The following is a 19,863-nucleotide window of genomic DNA, read 5'->3' on the forward strand; positions in this document are numbered from 1 at the left end:
CATATTATTATATCAAAAACATATACGGGTAAGCCAAAAGATCGGTTTACGATTTGTTCCATACTTATTGCCTCATCCCGTACGATCGATTCATATGGGGATAATCAAATACAATTCCTAAAATATTGTGCATCCATAAAAATGGGCATTGATGATGATGAGTTAACCAAAATCATTTGTAACTCACAATCTGGTTATGATTGTATTATATATAATGCCTGTATCATTAAAATATAGTAATCGTTATATGATAAGCTTGATAGAATCTTGTTTATTCATACAAATATCATGAAACGATTAATATATATAAAATAATAATACATGTTGGGAATATTTGACTAATTTGTTACGATATTGGATCATGTTTTATTATTATTATCATCATCGTGTGTTTTATTTAATCAATATGGTAAAAAAATCAACTATTTGTAACAAAACAAATAACAAACATATTAATGTTACTCATGCAATTCATTTATTTACAATTATTTTTATCAGTATTTGAGATGCAAGTTTTTTTATTATTATTATTATATATTTAACATGTTTTTTTAATATAGTTTAATAATCAGATTGGTTTAAATTTTATCTAGTGTTTAAAAGTATATGCATTGTTAATATTTTTTGCGAATCATGTGCCTTATAAAAAAACTAATTCATGATATATTGTTTCATATGTACGTATATAGAAATTAATTAACACTACTGAATGATTAGTTGAAAGAAAAATAAACTAATCGATTTGTATACATCGGTGCTTTTATACTTTATAATACACGTCTCTCGATTTAGTCATGTTTATATAAAAAAATATATATGTGTCATCATATCGTTTATATATCATGTCATATTTAGTTTTTATTATTATATATTTTGAAAGCGTAGATCCTGAGGGATATTATACACGAATATACAACGAGTCAAATATTTTGTCTCCCTTTATTAAAAAAAAAATTATATAGAAATATAATAATTTGTAATATATTATAAGGATTGTTAGCTTATTGAAAAAAACTTATGTTATGTTGAATTGTGCCATTTGCGTACCTCGAATATATATAATTTTTGTTCTCGTTTGATGATCCGTATTTAGGGCCAGTTACTTATCGCCGTTTAGAACGAAAAACGAGGATTCGACTGTGAACTGTTCTTAATTTATTCCCGTCCATTGTCTTTTTTTTTAATAAATTTTTAGGGTCGACTTATATTGGCCCTCAGATTTTTTTATTTGGGGTACTTAACTATTTTTTTTTATTATTAATTGTAACAGTATTTATGGTGCAAGTTTTTGTATTCTCATCTTCTAAATTCCGATGCAGTTAAATATGTTAGATAGAGATTTCAACCAAAGCTATATAACGGTATACAGGTGTAGCAAAATTATTTATTTGTAAAGGCAAATGGCCGTTTATTAATTTTACAATTGTTTTAATTTGATAGTCTTCTCGATGTAACAAAGATACCGAGTAATGCTCAAGCAATTGTAACCGAACAACACGGGGGATTTTAAAAAACTAACCGTCTTTTCAATGGGGTCTTCTGCACCTATGATTTTACTTAATTTAGATTTAACTTCCCGTCCTTAATTAACTGCTCGAATTGACGAATAATTTAACAATGTTTAATTTAACAATTTTATATATATTTATATGAAAATGCAAAAATTAATGAGGAACACGCATACTAAAATAATAGAATCTCATTTTTTAGAAATTATTTTAGATACTTGAGGTTCTGTACGAAGAGAAAGTTTATTTTAATTTCCATAACTACTGGAAAAAATAAATCTATAATTTTATACATACATGCAATTCTTTACCATTTATATTATTTTTTCGAAGTTCTTCTTTATTATGTGAATTATAAATACTCTAAAAATATATATATATTATATATCGAGTTTTAAGTTATAAGAATTGTTCGTATGCATAAATTTATTTATATACAAACGAGGATTAGAAGATCTGAGCATTTTTTTACAGTTATAGTTCAAATACTCTTAATTTATTAGTTAAAAAAAGAGAAAAAATAATTAACTAAGATCTGATAGAATTTAAAGTAAGTTATGCTCGTCATAATTTGTTATTGAAGTATATTTTATATTATTAAGGATAAATATATATTATATATTAAAAAATACAAATATCGTATATAAATAAAATAAAATTGAGAATTTATATTTGAGTTTAAAGAAGAGATATACATGTTATAAATATAATGAACGAAATTAAAAATATGTGTATATATAAATACAATTTTATATGGAAAAAAATATACATTTCGTGTAATATTTTTTTGGAAAGCAAAGTATAAATTTGTGACAAGAAAGATAGTCGATTGCAATACTTATGACAAATGAGTCGACAAGGAAGACGCCCATTTGTTTTTTACGTGTGTTGTATAAATGTTTTTCGGCAATAAAAATATATTATAATTTAACTCGTTGTTTTAATTATGCTCTTTCATACCATTAATTAACTAAGCATGCAAGTGTTTCCTTTGATATGATAATTAAATATATAATAGAACTGACTTTAAAAATATATCTTACATATACAACCTAAGGATGAAAATATTTGTCACAGTAAATTGACCACTCACATGTCACGAGTTAATCACTAGATTGATCATAATTAAATTTTTTTTTCAAAATATGATGAATTGATTTACTAGCCTAGAAATTAGTAGCAAATTTGAGGATAAATTTCCATTTGTAGAAAGTGATGTGGTTTGACTACACAACGAAATATTTTTAATTTTTTTGTTTTTTTCAACGGCTGATAGCTTATTTAAAGAAAAGTTGTGTAGTTTATTCACCCAAGTAGCATGAAATCAATGGATTTTTAAATTTAATTATTTTATCGCACAGAAGTATAGCTACGTGTTATCCATTGCGTGCGCAATAAGAGTCCAACCCTTATGGGTGGGCACCTAGCTTTTAATAGCCAGGTAAGCGGGTTCCCCACCAACCGTAGTGCTAAATATTTTATTGGAGTTGCATTAGTATTTCTCCCGAGCGCTAGGAGCTCTCGTTGGCTGGCCTGCATGTATGAAATTTTAGGAATATCAACTAAAAATTAAAAACGGCCATAAAAATCAAAAAATATTTACTGGAATAACAAACAATACTGTCCAATTAAAACTGAACGTACATTTATTAACTTTTTCCAGTAAAGAAAACTAAAATTAAAATCATATTATTATGGGATTATGAGAGGCGTTACAGTGCACAGCTAGTAATACATTCTTAAAGCAACCAGAGTTTAGGTAAGTATTATATTGATCATTATCTTAGAAACGATGTATTTTCTCATTGATATAAATAATCATCTACATAATGTGTGATTAGTTCAAAAGTTTTCAATTTAACAATCTCGAAATCTTAGGTATTGAATTGATTATCCATCATCTCGGCAACATTTTCAATACAATACCCAATAGTTTTTGGGTTGCTATTAGAAACGAGATCTATCAATCATAGTCATCGAATATATTTGAATCTCCCTAATGCATTCTTCTTCTAATAAAGCGTGAGTATTTCTTTGGGTGGCCCTCTTTAAATGAAGCCTATCACAAATATGAAGAACTATTTGTTGAGCGTAATTATAATATTGTTTATGTGAGTTTTGATAAGCGCAATACATTGCTTACGTACAATACGCTGTTTAGTGATACAGTTTTATTTTGGTGTTAAAAAAAAGTGCAAATATTTTATATTCAGTCTTTATTTATGTATGACAATATTATTTTTCAATTTCATACAAAGCTCTTATCGTTAATAGTAAATCTTACCATCCAAATTACCAGAACCGATTATCTCTTGTGCTTTTTCAAATGCTTATTAAGCATTGCTTTCGTCTTAGTCGTATAAGTACACAAATTGCAAACAAAAGGTCTCTCGTGTGAATGTGTTATCATATGAGCTTTCAAATGTTGGGCGCAAGAACCTCTATATTCACACAATTGACACAAAAATGCTTTAACTCCCGTATGTTTAACTGCATGCATAGTCAGATTCCTCTTGAAATTAGATTCATAACTGCATTGATCGCATTTGAACTTTTTAGTCTCGTTATGACTCCGTCTGTGAGACACCAAATTAACTTGACACGCACACGTAAAAGGACACAGATCGCACATAAACGGTTTTTCTCCAGTGTGCCTTCTCTTGTGATTATCCAAATACTTCTTGGCTTTGGTTCTGTAATCGCATTGATCGCAAGCCCATGGCCGTTCTTCGGAATGAATCAATTTATGCTGATTGAGATGAGCCAATTGCTTGAACTTCACGTCGCATTTGTCGCATAAATATGGCTTTTCTTCAGTATGAACGCGCATATGAGTCTTTAAGCTAGCTTTGAAATTGGTTCTAAAATTGCAATGATCGCACCTGAAGAAATTCTCAGTAAAATCGACATACATTTTCTTACGCTTCTTATGCCTTATTTTCTTAGATTGAATATATTCGCTATTATCAAAATCAGATTCGATCTCGTCTTTTATAAAAACAGTATTTTCTGACGTATTGAATTTATACTGCGATCTGAGTATCTCTTCAGATTTTTCACACTTTCTCTTAAATCTGTATGATCTGATGGCATCGTCTGCGCAAGGTAAGCATATATCTTGAGGTAAACTATGATCTAGGTCCAACTAAAACAATAATAATATTTAAAAAATTGTTTTGGTTGTTTATATAAATTTAGGTATTTAATCACTTTTGCTGTTAGTAGTCCATTTAATATGTCGGTGAGTGTTAAAAGATTGTTTTCTAAAACATCTGCAGATCTATAAGTATCGTTTAGGCGAGTAGTTTGCGTTGAGCTGTTCAAACAGGTTCGACAGACTGGAGACATTTTGACAGTTGTAATGACAGCTCGAATACAAGTTGTTTGGTCAGTGTTGCTATCGTAAAATATTACAAGGTTCAAGATTTAATATTTTAAATAGGCAATTATACAAATAATAAAAATATTTATTATTTAAACAATTCTGGCAATATATACTAAACTAAAATTTTGAAAGCACAAATGGGGTAATATCAAACACAATTTATTTGTGTGTAAACTTTATCCTAGAAATTAGAGCTTTTACTTTTTGTAAAATTTTCATAAATTACTTAATACAACGGGAAAAACAAAATCAACAGTTACAGGATGATCCAATTCGAGATTCCCATGTTGGCAAATGTTAGAAGAAAAATTGAAGAGAGTGGAAGCGTTGAATATAGGGTACGGCTTATGCATCACCGTGGCGTCCGTTCAGCCGAGAATATTGCTGCTGTAAGTGAAATGTGGCCAAAGACTTGGAATTATTGATTCGTCGACATTTGCAGATTTCGGGCTTTTCTTATTGCTCCCTTTGGCATATTTTGCATCAGGACTTGCACTTACACCCATATAAAATTCAGATATTCAGTTTATTCCTACGATCTCAGTGGAACATTTTCACTAGAAAAACTTCCACAAGATCTCGAAATCACTTTTGAGAGTAAGTAGAGGTATACACGACGTCTGTGATAGATCTTCCAAAATGTTCGGCTTTGCTTCAAAATGAACACCTTTCACTTTGACGATCTGTCAGTTATTCTAAAGGTCTAGAGACGAGCATTTAATTGATATTAGTTTGCATAATTATTGAAAAACATCAAATGTTTTATTAGAAAAAAAACCGAAGACATCTTAAATTTGTATGTTTTTAAAAGTTCAGAAGCTGAAGTTGGATCATTCTTTACTTAGTTAGTCAAAAAATAAAAGGGTCCATGTGGGATGCGAATCCAGGTCTTTAAGGTTTCAGCAACTGACTCAAACAACTTCTATCCTGATAGTTTTTAACTTTTACCTTCGAGGAGAAGCGTTTATTTTATTTTCCTGCGGCTTTGAAGGCCGTTTTAATGAGACTTCTAAGGAACAGGGAAACTAATGCCTTTAAACAATGGCCGCTCGATGGTTTACAATGAATACCATCCAGCGGAATCGCTACTCGATACGACGACTCTTGCACACAAGGTGTTATACTTCGCTTCGGCCATAACTAGTATGTACGCCATGTTCCAAATATAGATTGTAGAAAGTATATAGGTGGCAATTACACATAGATTTGATATGTGAATTATATGCTATGTAAATGATTGACGGATGAGGCACTGCCATCGTAGTCTTCCCGTCGAGATCCGACAAAAGAATGAGCTGCCCTCCGCCGCCGAGCCTTACCAGTAATAAATACACGATTAGGCCCTCCACAATATATTATGCAACTATTTTTTATAAGATGATAATTAGTTATTATTAATATAAAATAAAATATCTTGTACTCTTACACTTTGCTTAGGGACTCCAGTCGACTGTCTTTATTCCAAAGTAGTGGTTCCTAACCTTGCATTATTATACATTTTTGTACTACAATAAAGTTTTTAGTGTGTGATGGAAAGAGGGCATATACGAAGTGATCTATATGTACTATACTTCTTGCACAGTCACATCACTACTCTGATTAATAATGTTTATATTCAAAACTCAAAAGATAAACGGAAGGTGGATCAAATGTCATTTTATGATTATAAACCTAGATACATTTTTCGGTGATATATAATATTTAAATTTTCTTTCGGATTCTATAAATAGAAGCTTGACAAATGATCTTTCTTATACACAGGTTATTTTCATAAAATAAGTTTTCCTTCAAAATTTTTACCATTATTAGACGTTTTCAGGAACAATGGCTTATCGATAATCTCTTAAGAAATGGATGACGTTCTCGTTTAGCAATAAGCTTTCAAATACATCTACATCTAAAATTTCATTGTTTTCAATTGTCCATAATCGTTGAGACGAAATTAGTTCTGCAATATCTGATTAAAGGGTCGTAAAGCTAATGGATAATAATAATACCTAGAATTTACTAAGAATCAAAGCAGTTTTGACATACACTGAGAGCAATTAAGGGATAAATGGTACCGAAGCAAAGATGTGGACTGTATTACAAACAAAAAAACGATCAGCCCATAGGAATTGTTACTGATCAGGTAGTAGGAATTACAGAATCTATCTATTGTTGCAACTGAATTAACCTGTTCCAATGATCCAAAAATATGTGTATTAGATAAAAATAAGAATTCTAGTTCTGGACCGAATCATCTGCAATAGTAAAAGGATTGTGGATTAGAAGAGATGTATATAAACCAGAACACTGCCATACTCGACTTCTAAACTTCCACTTCGCTTCCGACTTGGAATATTTTAAAAGCTCAAGTAAAAACAGGCTCTTCCACTTCGATCCGATCTAGTCCAGCAAGACTACGGCGACAAGAACATAACACATATTTCTCTGCATTAAAAGTCCGATCTAAATAACAAAAAATATGTATTTACTCACCTCATTATTTTAAGAAGAATGATGTAAAACATCCATCACCAGAGAAGAATATTTTGAAGCAAAACCTTTATTATTATTTTATCGTAATGTTTTATTATAAATGGAGGTAAAATATAAAAGCTTATAAAATAGTAATTATTTATTCAAATATATACTAAGGTAAAATTTACATGATAACCAAATGTTCACACACTATTACATGAAATAAACTAATACAATATATTAAATATAATTGAATTTATGCATGCGAAATTAAATTGAATAATAAAATATATAGTTGTATAATAAAAATATACTTATTTAGTTAAAGATTGGGGTTTCTATGAACATTTTTAGGCAAATGAATAAACTTATTTATAATAATTTTAAACAATAATTTATATACTGATATTTGAAGGTTTATGATTTAATCATAAATTTGTAGTATAACATGAATTGTATTTACATTACAATTTTGGAATGAACAATAATACGTCTAAAAAACAAACAAATAAAAGATTTTATATTTTTGATTTCAAATATGATGGAATATTTTGTAACCAAAATGTTACTATTGAGTTTCAATATTTTTTTAAACCTGCTTTGGTCGAATATTTCTAAAACACTAAGAAGTATTATAAAATATAATTTTCTGATATTACTAACACATATTTTTGGAAAAGTTAAATTAAAAATAAACATGATCGATTTATATATGTAAAACATGGTAACTATCAACATATAATTTTTGAGCTATTTAAAATGCAAAAAAGTATAATCAAAAAGTAAAATCAATTTTTTGAAAAAACTGTATTTATGTTGCCAAAAACTCAATATCTGTATATTGAAATAAAAAAATGTTAGTGTACTAATGATAATCTATAACTGACAATTTATATTTCTTATGATATTAATTTCAACAATTATAATTACTGTAAAGATATTATTTAAATATTGTTTCTTAAATTTTAAATTTCATAGTCGGTATATTAATATTTCCACAAAATATTAAAAGCATGATTTTTGGCATACCTAATGTATTTTTATCTAAACAACTTTCAATAATCAATCTCATATCTATATAATAATCTATTTGGAAATTTTGTGGGCTTAAAAGTTCAGTTAATAAATATTCCGTGACTTTTTCTGTAAATAATAAGTTATTATTTATTTACGAGTACAATTCTATTGTAGCTTTATGACTATTATATATTTTACTATATTAACGTATTTTTATGTATCTGCATCTACTGTGTCAAAATTGCCATGCTAGAAAGCAATTCTTACATTGAGGAGACAAAATAATAATAGTTGCAATGTAACATGGATCGGATATTATATGAAAGCTATTGCAAGATTGATATTTGACAGCACCGGTATAATTAGTTATATAAATTGTATAAGAAGCCTGATGCCATAAAATATGTAAAATAAAATGCCTCAGACGAGCTGTATATCTAAGGACTCGAAGCCTGCAAAGCGGTTAACTTTTAAAAAGTCTGCATTATTAGAGGATGATAAAAAATAATAAATTTAAGTAATAATTTCATGGAAATATGTTGAAACTAATATCGTAAAAACATTTTAATAGATTGTTCAGAACAGTTAAATTAACATTTACATACATATCTTTCACAAATCGAATGATTAAACATTTTATTATTATATGTATACATGTATATTTATAATATATAAAATATCTTATAAACACAAATACTTTCGAATCTTCAGCGGCTTGGCCATCTCAGATCCAATATAATTTTCAAATACAATAATATTTTTAGGTACATTTTAATATCGCACTCGCAAAAATATATTTATATATCTTAATATGTTATATTAACACTTTACTGACTAATAATGATTTCAATGATAAACCCACCAGTTGGGTATCGCACTTATCTACAATTATCGGTTGACTAAGACGCACATGGGGCGTACATTAGAGAGGCGGAGTTTGACAATGCAGGGCAATTGGTTTAAATAAACGTCGAGCGTTCTGTAAGAAATTTGTTGAGATTTGTTCATAAAGAGAGACCCACTTCAATACGTATTAAGACATTTTGAAAGGCACATATATTAGCTTTTCAACGATTGCGGATAAAACTACAGGAATGCTCTTTATGAATGCCAACCAAAAATAAAAATATTTTCGGTGCCTTTGTTGCGAAAAGAATACAGTACTAAGATCAAACAAAAAAATAACTTGATCCAAATTATCCAGAGAACATCTTCCAACTACTTTCAAGACAAACAGCTATTGAAAAGCAGTACATTTGAGAACAGAAAACATTTCTAACACTATTCAAATTGAAAAGTTCAATTAAAATTCTCAAAATAATTTGTGGGATCAACAATTTCTATTGGTGGTGAAAAACGAGATATCAGTAAATAGTTGTAATATAACCAGATGCACCCATCTTTTTGTTTTGCAAGGTACAAAGTCAAGAGAAATCGCTATTTTATTAGATATAAGAAACAGAAACAGCAAAACTTCTATAACCGTTCGTCACCATTAAACAATGTATTGTACTCCTCGAAATTCGTGGTTAAGAAACAACTGTACAAATTCATGCATGGCCATTAATGGAGAAATAATCATGCTTTATTAGAGGGTCAATGTTTGACTATACAATCTAATTGGTCTAAATTATCACTTCTTCCATTCGTTGAAGCTGCTCGAAGAGAACATACGAAAGGGTTTGCAAGAATTCAAGAGACGATATACGCACTCATTCATTTCGAGAGGCAGTGATATCAGATCAACATTCGAAAGTACCACCTGATTCACATCTATATATTGATATAGATGTGAATCAGATAAATATCAAAATTAGTGAAAATAGCGCCTTAGTATGATTTTATTACTGAAAAATTTTTAAACGAATTTCCATTTAAAACAACCAAAACAAGGAAAACTGATAACTTTTTAGCTTATTATCTAACTCATCAGTTTGGCATCCGGAAAGAGCATTTGATTACAAGTTATATTTAAAAAATAGTTGAAGAAAAAAAATATATGCTCAGCAATATTCCTGGACGTCGCTCGTTTTTGATAATGTGCTGCACCTAGGGTTTGAATTTAAAATGAGAAAATTTCTACTTAAATCATATGGTTTGTCGTTGAAGTCTTATATAACATAGTTAGAATTTAAAATACACATTTACATCGATAAGAAAGATATCAGTTGGACTACCTCAAGGTAGTGTGTTAGGGCCTATGCTTCACCAGTAAAAGACTAAGCTTTATCTGCAAATTAATGTACTGATCGGTAAAGTGTTAAAACAATCTGAAATTTGACTAGATATAAATTTTAACAATTCGATAATTTCGTAAGCTTCAACAATGACTATGTCAGTCAATATTTTTACATTTGATCTATCTAGGTTTGCGAGTGCGGTGTTAAAAAATATTTTTTTTAATAATAATTATACAACATTAACCACCATGACTAACTTCAGTCAGTTTACGAACACAGATACAACATCCAAAGAAGATTGAAAATTAAAGTTTCACTCACTTTCTTCTTCTTCGTCATCGTCAGAACCCTGAGATTTGGCGTCATAATAAAAGTTGTGATGTTCAGACGGTATCTGTTCAAGACAAGATAATACATCTCTTAGTCTTTCCGCATCCACAGTCAACGTTTGGTCATATTTCTCGTTAATATGTTCATAGACGTCGTGTCGCCCTGATCTCAAAAGAGACGCTACTGTATATTCTTCGTTGAATGACTTCTTCGTGTATATTTCAAAAGGGTGATTTACACTCAGCTTCAAAGCGACGACATCGGATAAAGAAAACGGTGTGCCGTCTTTGTTATACTTCGGATATATGATATGATCCATTCGATTCGAAAACGCCAAGAAATCGTCTCGTAACATTCTCGTTACGTTGAACGCAGGGGTCGGTTTTTTTAATTTTTCTATGAAATCCAACCATTCTTTAGTGGTATAAATATATTTATCTTCTCCCCGCGCGTTGTTCTCTATCGTTTCAAAATCACGATCGTTAGATAAAATTTCATGACCGATATCTACAAAAATGTGCGTAATTCTATCAAATCTACCAATTTCGATTAAACACAGCCAAAATAATATGAAAGACCACGATTTTTGATACGAAAACACGTATAAGGTCTCACCTGTGAAGTTCGTATGCTGAAAGTATTTGAAAAGACAGCTAGTCATTTCGTCGGATCCTCTTTTGGCTTCAGTTTCATTCCATAAATAGAAATGGGTAGATTCTATGTTTGAATAATGATGAACGCTCAAGTTATGCGACCAGAGTTTTTTTTTGTAAAAACAATCTCCGGTTAGCATTTTTGGCGTCGGTAAAGGCTGTTGCATGGCAAAGCTTATGGTGTGGACATTATTTTTATAATTTTTAATAGAAGGTATCGATTTACTAAAGGCGTGTTTCAAATTGTCTATTCCGTCTTTAACTTTATTTTCATGAGCTTCTTTTTCGCATTTCAAACGAGTTTCTTCTTCAACGTCTCCTTTAGATTTAGCTTCTTCGATCATACGATCAAAACGCTCACATTTAAAACATCTATCCTTATTAATAAACTTAATATTAAACTTCTCGTCGAAGATTTGTTTAAATTTATCTTTGAACACCATTCTCTGACTAGTTTCGTCACAATATTCAGCATACCTTGTATGAATAACATCAATATTGTACTCCAAAGTCATATATTCTATAGCATTTTCCTCCGATTTGTATCTAGGTAATTTATTTATAAATTCCAGAACAGTATTAATTTGTTCCGGATCATATTGGTACTTGCCTCCACTATCTATGACTGAATTATTTTTGATTTTCTTCAAAATGTTCTCCAATCTTCCTCGATTGTTCTGCAAGCCGTGTATCGAAAGGAAGGCTGATTTACAAATTATAAATTCATCGTCATCTTCATTGGTCCGAATTGCATAATCAATATGTTTTCTTCTCAATAGCATTTGATTCATTCGTCGCTTAACATTTTTAACCTTTAAACAACTCAATATGTAGGCGTTTTGAACACTATCATCACCTTTAGCCCAAAATTCGGCAAATATACGCTCCCTTATCTCCGAACTTACGTTATCGAAGCATCTTCTTTTACACTGACATTCGTCGCCGATGAATTTTTCTTGAACATAATTTCCTTTACCGCGTTTCGTGATGTAGCTCACTCCCGTATCTCTGTTTAATTTCAAACTTCCGTTTTTTGAAACGATTTCTTCGTTAACTTGACTATCGAGAGCAATCTAAAACAATAACAGAAAAACTGATTTAGTTATAATTGTAAATCTCTCGGTTTTACAAAAGGATAACATGTACTAATAGATATTGTAAAATAACAGACTGTAATAATCAGTCCAGGTTTGTTTAACCCTTTGGATGCCGGGCATTTTTGGAAAAATGTTCCAGAACTGCCGGGACTTTTTATTAAATAATTAAAAAGTCAAAATGTGTATTTTAGTTTGTAAACATGCTGTCGCGGCGTGCGACGCTGTCTGCAGTGAACTTGACCTAATTAATGATGAATATGCGATTGTGTGTTATTTTAGTTCTTATTTGCGCTGTAATAAGAGTCATTATCGCATGACGTATTAAAAAATACGAGATCTGAGCGGCCGAACTCCAACCAGGAATCAATAACAATGGTATATAATATGTTATTTATTTTTATAATATAAACTTTTCGTAATTTAATAAAATATAATATTTTTAAATAATGGTTTAAGTAAAAATACCCTACAGACTGTTGAATATATATATATATATATATATATATATATATATATATATATATATATATATATATATATATATATATATATATATATATATATATATATATACATAATATATATATATATATATACATAATATATATATATATATATACATATATATATATATATATATATATATATATATATATATATATACATATATATATATATATATATATATATGTATATATATATGTATATATATATATATATATATATGTATATATATATGTATATATGTATATATATATATATATGTATATATATATATATATATATATATACATATACATATATATATATATATATATATATATATATATATATATATATATATATATATATATATATATATATATATATATATATATATATATATGTATATATATGTATATATATATATATATATATATATATATACATATATATATATATATATATATATATACATATATATATATATATATATATGTAAATATATATATATATATATATATATATATATATATATATATATATATATATGTATATATATATATATATATATACATATATATACATATATATATATATATATATATATATATATATATATACATATATATATATATATATATATATATGTATATGTATATATATATATATATATACATATATATATATATATACATATATACATATATATATACATATACATATATATATATATATATATATATATATATATATATATATATATATGTATATACAAAAATAATGATTATAATATATTTATAACATATATTTGAAAAAAATGTTATAAACCCCTGAAGCAATTACCCTACAGACGGTTGAAAATGTATTGGATACTACGATTTCGGAGCCGTCGGATCCGGCAGTTCTCGCTAGTGTAGCGAAAGCCGATATATCGGATTTCGGTAGCCAAAGGGTTAAATTTAAGTAAATTAATTAAATGGCCTGTTTTTAACCTAAAGTCTGTTATATTATGATAGTTAGAATTTCAACAGAGAACGGTTATATATTCCTAGAATTTTTTATTCTTTGTGCATTACAAAATAATATTTATTTAGATTAAATCTTTCAGAAAAATGTCAATTTTTTACTTTATCTATCAATAGCGAGCTAAATACTGGTAGATAGGGACAGTTCACAAGAGAATTTTTTTCCCGAACATATCACCAATTATCTTTTATAGGCGGGCATATTTTACACACTTTCTATTTTTTATTGACTTCTTAAAATACGTCGCAACTATTTAAAATAAAAAACGCAATACACTTTTAAATAAATTTTCGCGTAAAATCAAAAAATTGGCTTCTCGTTAGTAATGTGTTAATTACAAATAAAACGTAATTTTAAATGGAGATTTTCGATTAAGCTCAAGTTATTATTTTACAGCTTTCATATTAAAAACACTACATGTTAATTTTATAATAATTAGTTAATACATGATTTTAAGAATATTTTTAATATATACAATCTGAATAATTACTTCTTTAGTAAATAACAAAAATAGTCCAGTTAAGTATGGATACATAATATTTACAATATTAGGAATATTATATTTATATCAATGGGTAAAATAAAAATAGTATAATTAAATATAGTTTATTTTATTTATTAATTTAACATACATGTTAGAAATATGTCTATACTCTATTTGCGTTAACACAGTCAGTTCAAGAGCTATTTGTTTCACCATTATTCATAATTGGCTAAGAGATGGCAAGTTTTGGTTTACGATTGATTGATTGATAAATATAAAAAATATAGTAATGATTTTAATTTCTATACATTTGTTCAAAATATAAATAGAAGGAACGTATTTGTGATTTAGAGCTAATAGTAAACCCAAACTTGCAATTATTAATAATGATGAAATAGATAGCTCTCGAACTGACTGTGTTAACGCAAATATAGTATAGAAGCAATATCAGACATAGTATAACATATAAAAACTATTTTTATACATTAATATGGTTTATTGTTATTGATATGCATAATAAAATTTAAGAATAAAAGTTATTCTAAAATATATGATAATATCAGGTTAACAAGCAACTAGTGGTGTCATTGAAACAACAAAACTCAATAAAGTAATGCTTTTTATGATACTATTTTAGATTGACAACTTTAAAAAAATTAAAATGTCTGATATTGATTCTAATTTAGTTTGAATGGTTTGGTGATATAAAAATATTCACAAAAGATTGGAAAAGGAAAAAATACTAAATTTAACCTTTTGGTTGCCAAAATCAGATACATTGGCTTTATCTACTTTAGCGAGAACTGCTAGATCCGATACCATTATACATTTAAAATGAATTGTATGGTATTTGCTTTAAAAGTAAATGAAAATTTTCCGAACATATTTTACGTTATAATAATCTCAAAAGGCTCGGTAAGTAAAGAGTTAATTAACTTAACAGTTTAGTACAATTGACACAGCCCATAAATTGTCTTTTCGCCGATATTGTGTAAATAAACAGCACATGTATGGTGTTATTATTTTTGAGAATTTTTACCAACAAAATTTCATGTTTGAAATTATAATATAAAATACTGTTATTGTTCTATTTTTTTTCTATGTGGGCTTCTCCGATCGCCATTTCAATAATTCAGTCAATACGATTCATTATTTATTTTATAAATAGATGATTTTGTGGATGGTACAATGGAAGTGGTTAGAGATTGTCTTATGGCCAAAGTTGTAAGCTGCTTTTAATGATTATTTATCGATGAATCAAGAAAGACAGAATCTTCAAAATTAATTCAATGGCCACTGGTGAAAGAGTTTCAGTTACATTCTGAAAAAAAAGTACTTGAAATATCTAATTATAAAAAAAATATTTTTAGGTATATTTCAGTATTTAAAATGGTGCTTTGGAAATAAAAAATATGCAAAATAATAAATACATAAGCAATGGATTAATTGTTTCATAAAATAATAAAATTTACCATTGAGTTGCTGTAATATGTTTCATCTTCATTTGCCGTAGTATTCCTAATTTCTTCTTATTAAATAACACTGTGTAACAATTTTTTGCTACAAAGAGACGATAACCTATTCATAAATAAAAACGCGCGCTGTTTTTACACCCGTTATTTCATCTAGTATCTATAGTTTTATTTTAAGTTTGAAAATTTTCATGCAAAACTTTTGCTTTGACGGCAAAAGTACGTAAAAATTAAGTGTATAACTATTAGGATGAATTCCTTTTGTTCTTTTCTCCTTCACTTATAAGAAAATCGATGCTACGTTGCACATCAAGCTGAGTATCTGAATCCATCTTTCTAAGTTTACATGCTACAATTTCTCCGAATATTGTACACTCGTCCCGATTCACGTTTGTGTTACTTGTCAACTCGATACGTTTTAAATTTAAACTATGTTCATTGTGTGACGACTGCTGTGTGATGTCTTGCAGCTATAAAAAATGAAAATTTATAATACTTGACTACAGTGAGGCAAACAAGAGATTTTACCGTTATGTACTGTGAATCAAATATCAGAAACTGTATGCTTTATTTTTTCGCAAGTCAGTGTACAAAAACAAATACATGCAAAGTTCAAAGAACAAAAGAAATAAAACAGTATTCATTTAAATTAAAAAATATACATTAATAAAATTAGTGAAAGGGGCGATACGATAATAAACTCGAGAAATACCGCCCTGTGTACTTACATACACCAGTACCACCCCTCAGTGCGACCGACCAATCACGGGGCAGAAATTTAAGATCACACATTGATTTTTGTGCACTGATTGTTGAAAATAAATGGAATGTAGATAAAAATATTGTTGGGCGAGACATATTGGAAAAAATCAGATGAAATTATAGATATAGTTGCGTTTAGTAGATGTACATATATTATATATATATAATATTTAAATTAGTTCATTGCATTTATTAAGCCACAAAAATAAAATAACTCGATTTACATGTAAGATTGCACGCTGATTTCAACAATTAGTTTTTAACTATAAGGTACAAACAAACTTAAGAGTATAAAAAAAATATGTATATATTTTACTCACCATTCTGATGATTTGTAGTTTGATTTTCATATTGCTCAAATAGTAAGGTTTCTTCTTTTAATGGCTTATCTGTTTATTTTGTTTACTATATTTCTAAATAAGGAGGTAGTGTAGTATTCTTCATACAAGATGTTCTTCTTCTTCCTTATACATTGTCATTGATGATAAGTTTGTATTTCTCAGATTGACGCATTACTGAATTGAAGTAGTTTTATTGTTTGTTATATTGCATTTAGATGTTTCTTCATCTGCAACATCACTTCAATATTTGTCTATGATCCATATTTCGAAGGCATTTAAAAGCTTGGTCGCCTTTTCTTTGAGAGTCCACGCTTCTACTTCATATTGAATGACAAAGAACGGGAAGACAATTTTTTGGATTTATGCCATAATACTAGTTATATTTTAGGCTTCTTCTTTTACAGACTATTTCGCCTGTACTCACAACTCTTTGTGAAAAATTCTTTCAGAACAAATGTTGAAAAGCATAGGAGATAGAATACAACACTGTCTCACTCTTCGATATATTTTGAACTTCTGATGATTTTTTGTTCTATACATTGAAATTCTCACTTTTGGTTGCCAATAGAAATTCGCAATAATTCGAAGATCTGGCAATTTTAATATGATTTGTCAAAAGCTTTAACAAAGTCGATAAGCATCTACATTAAAATCGCAACATAATTGTATCAAAACTTGTATAGAGAAAAGAGTTATTTTTGTTCCAAAACTATATTGTATTTTGACAATCTTTTGTTAATTTATGAATCATTAAACTATATTCATTACTCTCTGTGCTTGATATTTTTGCTACTGTAACAGACGTGATTTTAGTACCTTTGTTATAAATTGCATTTAAACTCCCATTACTTTATACGTGATTGCTCTTTCAACCTTTTTCATCATAATCAATGAACCTGTAGATGCAATTTTTATTTAATGAGCTTGGGGTTGATCAGTTAGTTATTAATTAATGTGAAACATTATGTTATATCATCGATCATTAATGTTAGAATCTCCTTTATGTTTTCGGATATCTGCTATTTCTTATACAGTATCTAATCTGCTTAGTTAGTTTTGGTAGATGTTTGCATTGACAAACATTGTTTTTTTTTTTGTACAGGCATACACTGCCATATCTTTAAATTTGACGTGTAGATAAAATAACTCATGTTTCTTCTCATATAATTAAATTTCGGAGTATCATTCAGTTTTAGCTCGTCTTGTGGAAACCATATGCAACGATAAAACGCTTCCAGGAACCAGAAATAAATTCATTCTATAAAAAACTCGTTGATAACAATTTTGGTTCCGAGAACCCCCTTCCCTCTGATAATGCATTCGACTCACGGTCGTGCAATGACAGTTCTTTTCAGTTTTTTAATATTTATTTTCATTTTTGTTTTTGTAATGTCTTCTATTATAAATAATATATAGAAGTTCATCTATTAATCGACTTTCAATTTCAAATTATTGTTATAAATAATTGAATCTGCATTGAAATAAATTCTTCTATCTTCAAGTATTTTTATAGATTTTCTGTTTAGTTGGGTTATAATTTGAGCGAATAGTAAACTGTGATTTGAAGAAACATTGGCGCTTGAGTTTATACATTTTATGGCATTTTTGAATAACTGTTTCATCTTGATGTAATCTATTTAATTTCTTAGAGTTTCTAGGGGTACAAAAAAGTTTTCAAAAGTATACATTATTGATATGTATTGTACATAATTACATTTTTTTAGATATAATTATCAATTATCTCTAGTATTGAAATATTTAATTTTACTCCAACACTTTGCAGACACACAAATCCAGTTCACATAACCTCAAAATAGTTGTCTCTGTGTTCTCATTATAGCATTATCAAGATTTTCAAATCCGCCGATAGTTTACAATCATCAATGGCAATTAGTTATCCATTAATCACTTCCATTTGTGTTGAATTCGTCTCATTTAAAATCAATATATTTTCATGGTATGGTAAAGTTCAAAACAGGGAAAGACACATAGCGGAACTTCGCATTGTTTGCAGAAATATTTTGTTTCTTTCCGCTTTTTTTTGCCGATACTAGTGGACGCACAAACCAAACATCTTCTCCATGCATTTTTTCGGGTACGTGTGGAAGAATATTCACCGTAAAAATGACGCTCATGTAATCGAGATGGTAAATTAGAAGAATGAATCCTTTTTCTTGGTCGCGTTTCTATGTGGCTTTCTAATAATTGTTCGATAACTTGTAGTTGAAAATCAGAAAGCGTTATGTTTTTCCCCGATTTTAATTTATACAATATGTACGCATTGTAAAGGCTCAAGTCTACCAAATGTAAAAAAAATATTTTATACCACTTCATCGATTTTATAATTGATGGTATAAATGAGACCATTGTGTCACTGCGGTTGATTTTACCCATATGTTTGTTATAATCGATGGCACAGGTGGGTTTTTTTTTCAGTTCTCCCGTCATATGGTTTATTTGACCAGTTTCTTGAAATTCAGCAGTGTGAATGGTAGTTAGCATTGTAACTTCAGTTTTGTTACACCATGTTAGTGCCATCATCACATCTGTGTGATTCGAAATAGATTCTCCTCTTTTCAATTTTTTTATAATCTTTGGCAAACCTTTTCTATCCCTCCGAACATACCCACAAACATTTGTTTTTTTGGCATGTAAAGTATTG

The 19,863-nt window shown here is 28.5% G+C and overlaps 1 protein-coding gene across 1 annotated transcript; it reads right to left on the minus strand.

The window, feature by feature from the left end:
* Positions 1-3,709: 3,709 nt before the first annotated feature.
* Positions 3,710-4,904, minus strand: LOC148234845 (uncharacterized). Its single transcript, XM_088185570.1, has 2 exons — positions 4,719-4,904; positions 3,710-4,653 (listed from the first exon to the last, which is right to left on the minus strand). Exons 1-2 carry the CDS (start codon positions 4,854-4,856, stop codon positions 3,814-3,816), a joined length of 978 nt encoding a protein of 325 aa, XP_088041696.1. The 5' UTR covers positions 4,857-4,904; the 3' UTR covers positions 3,710-3,813.
* Positions 4,905-19,863: the final 14,959 nt, after the last annotated feature.

The sequence above is a fragment of the Plectrocnemia conspersa genome, unplaced genomic scaffold (genome assembly GCF_051122295.1).
Source record: "Plectrocnemia conspersa isolate PC_06_02 unplaced genomic scaffold, ASM5112229v1 ptg000005l, whole genome shotgun sequence".
Taxonomy (NCBI): domain Eukaryota; kingdom Metazoa; phylum Arthropoda; class Insecta; order Trichoptera; family Polycentropodidae; genus Plectrocnemia; species Plectrocnemia conspersa.

Bases quoted from the DNA above. Each gene is read 5' to 3' on its own strand.
- LOC148234845 (XM_088185570.1), bottom strand. From the start codon at position 4,856: ATGTCTCCAGTCTGTCGAACCTGTTTGAACAGCTCAACGCAAACTACT. The intron at 4,654-4,718 runs GTGATTAAATAC...TTATTGTTTTAG, and splicing joins ATGGACTACTAACAGCAAAA to TTGGACCTAGATCATAGTTT.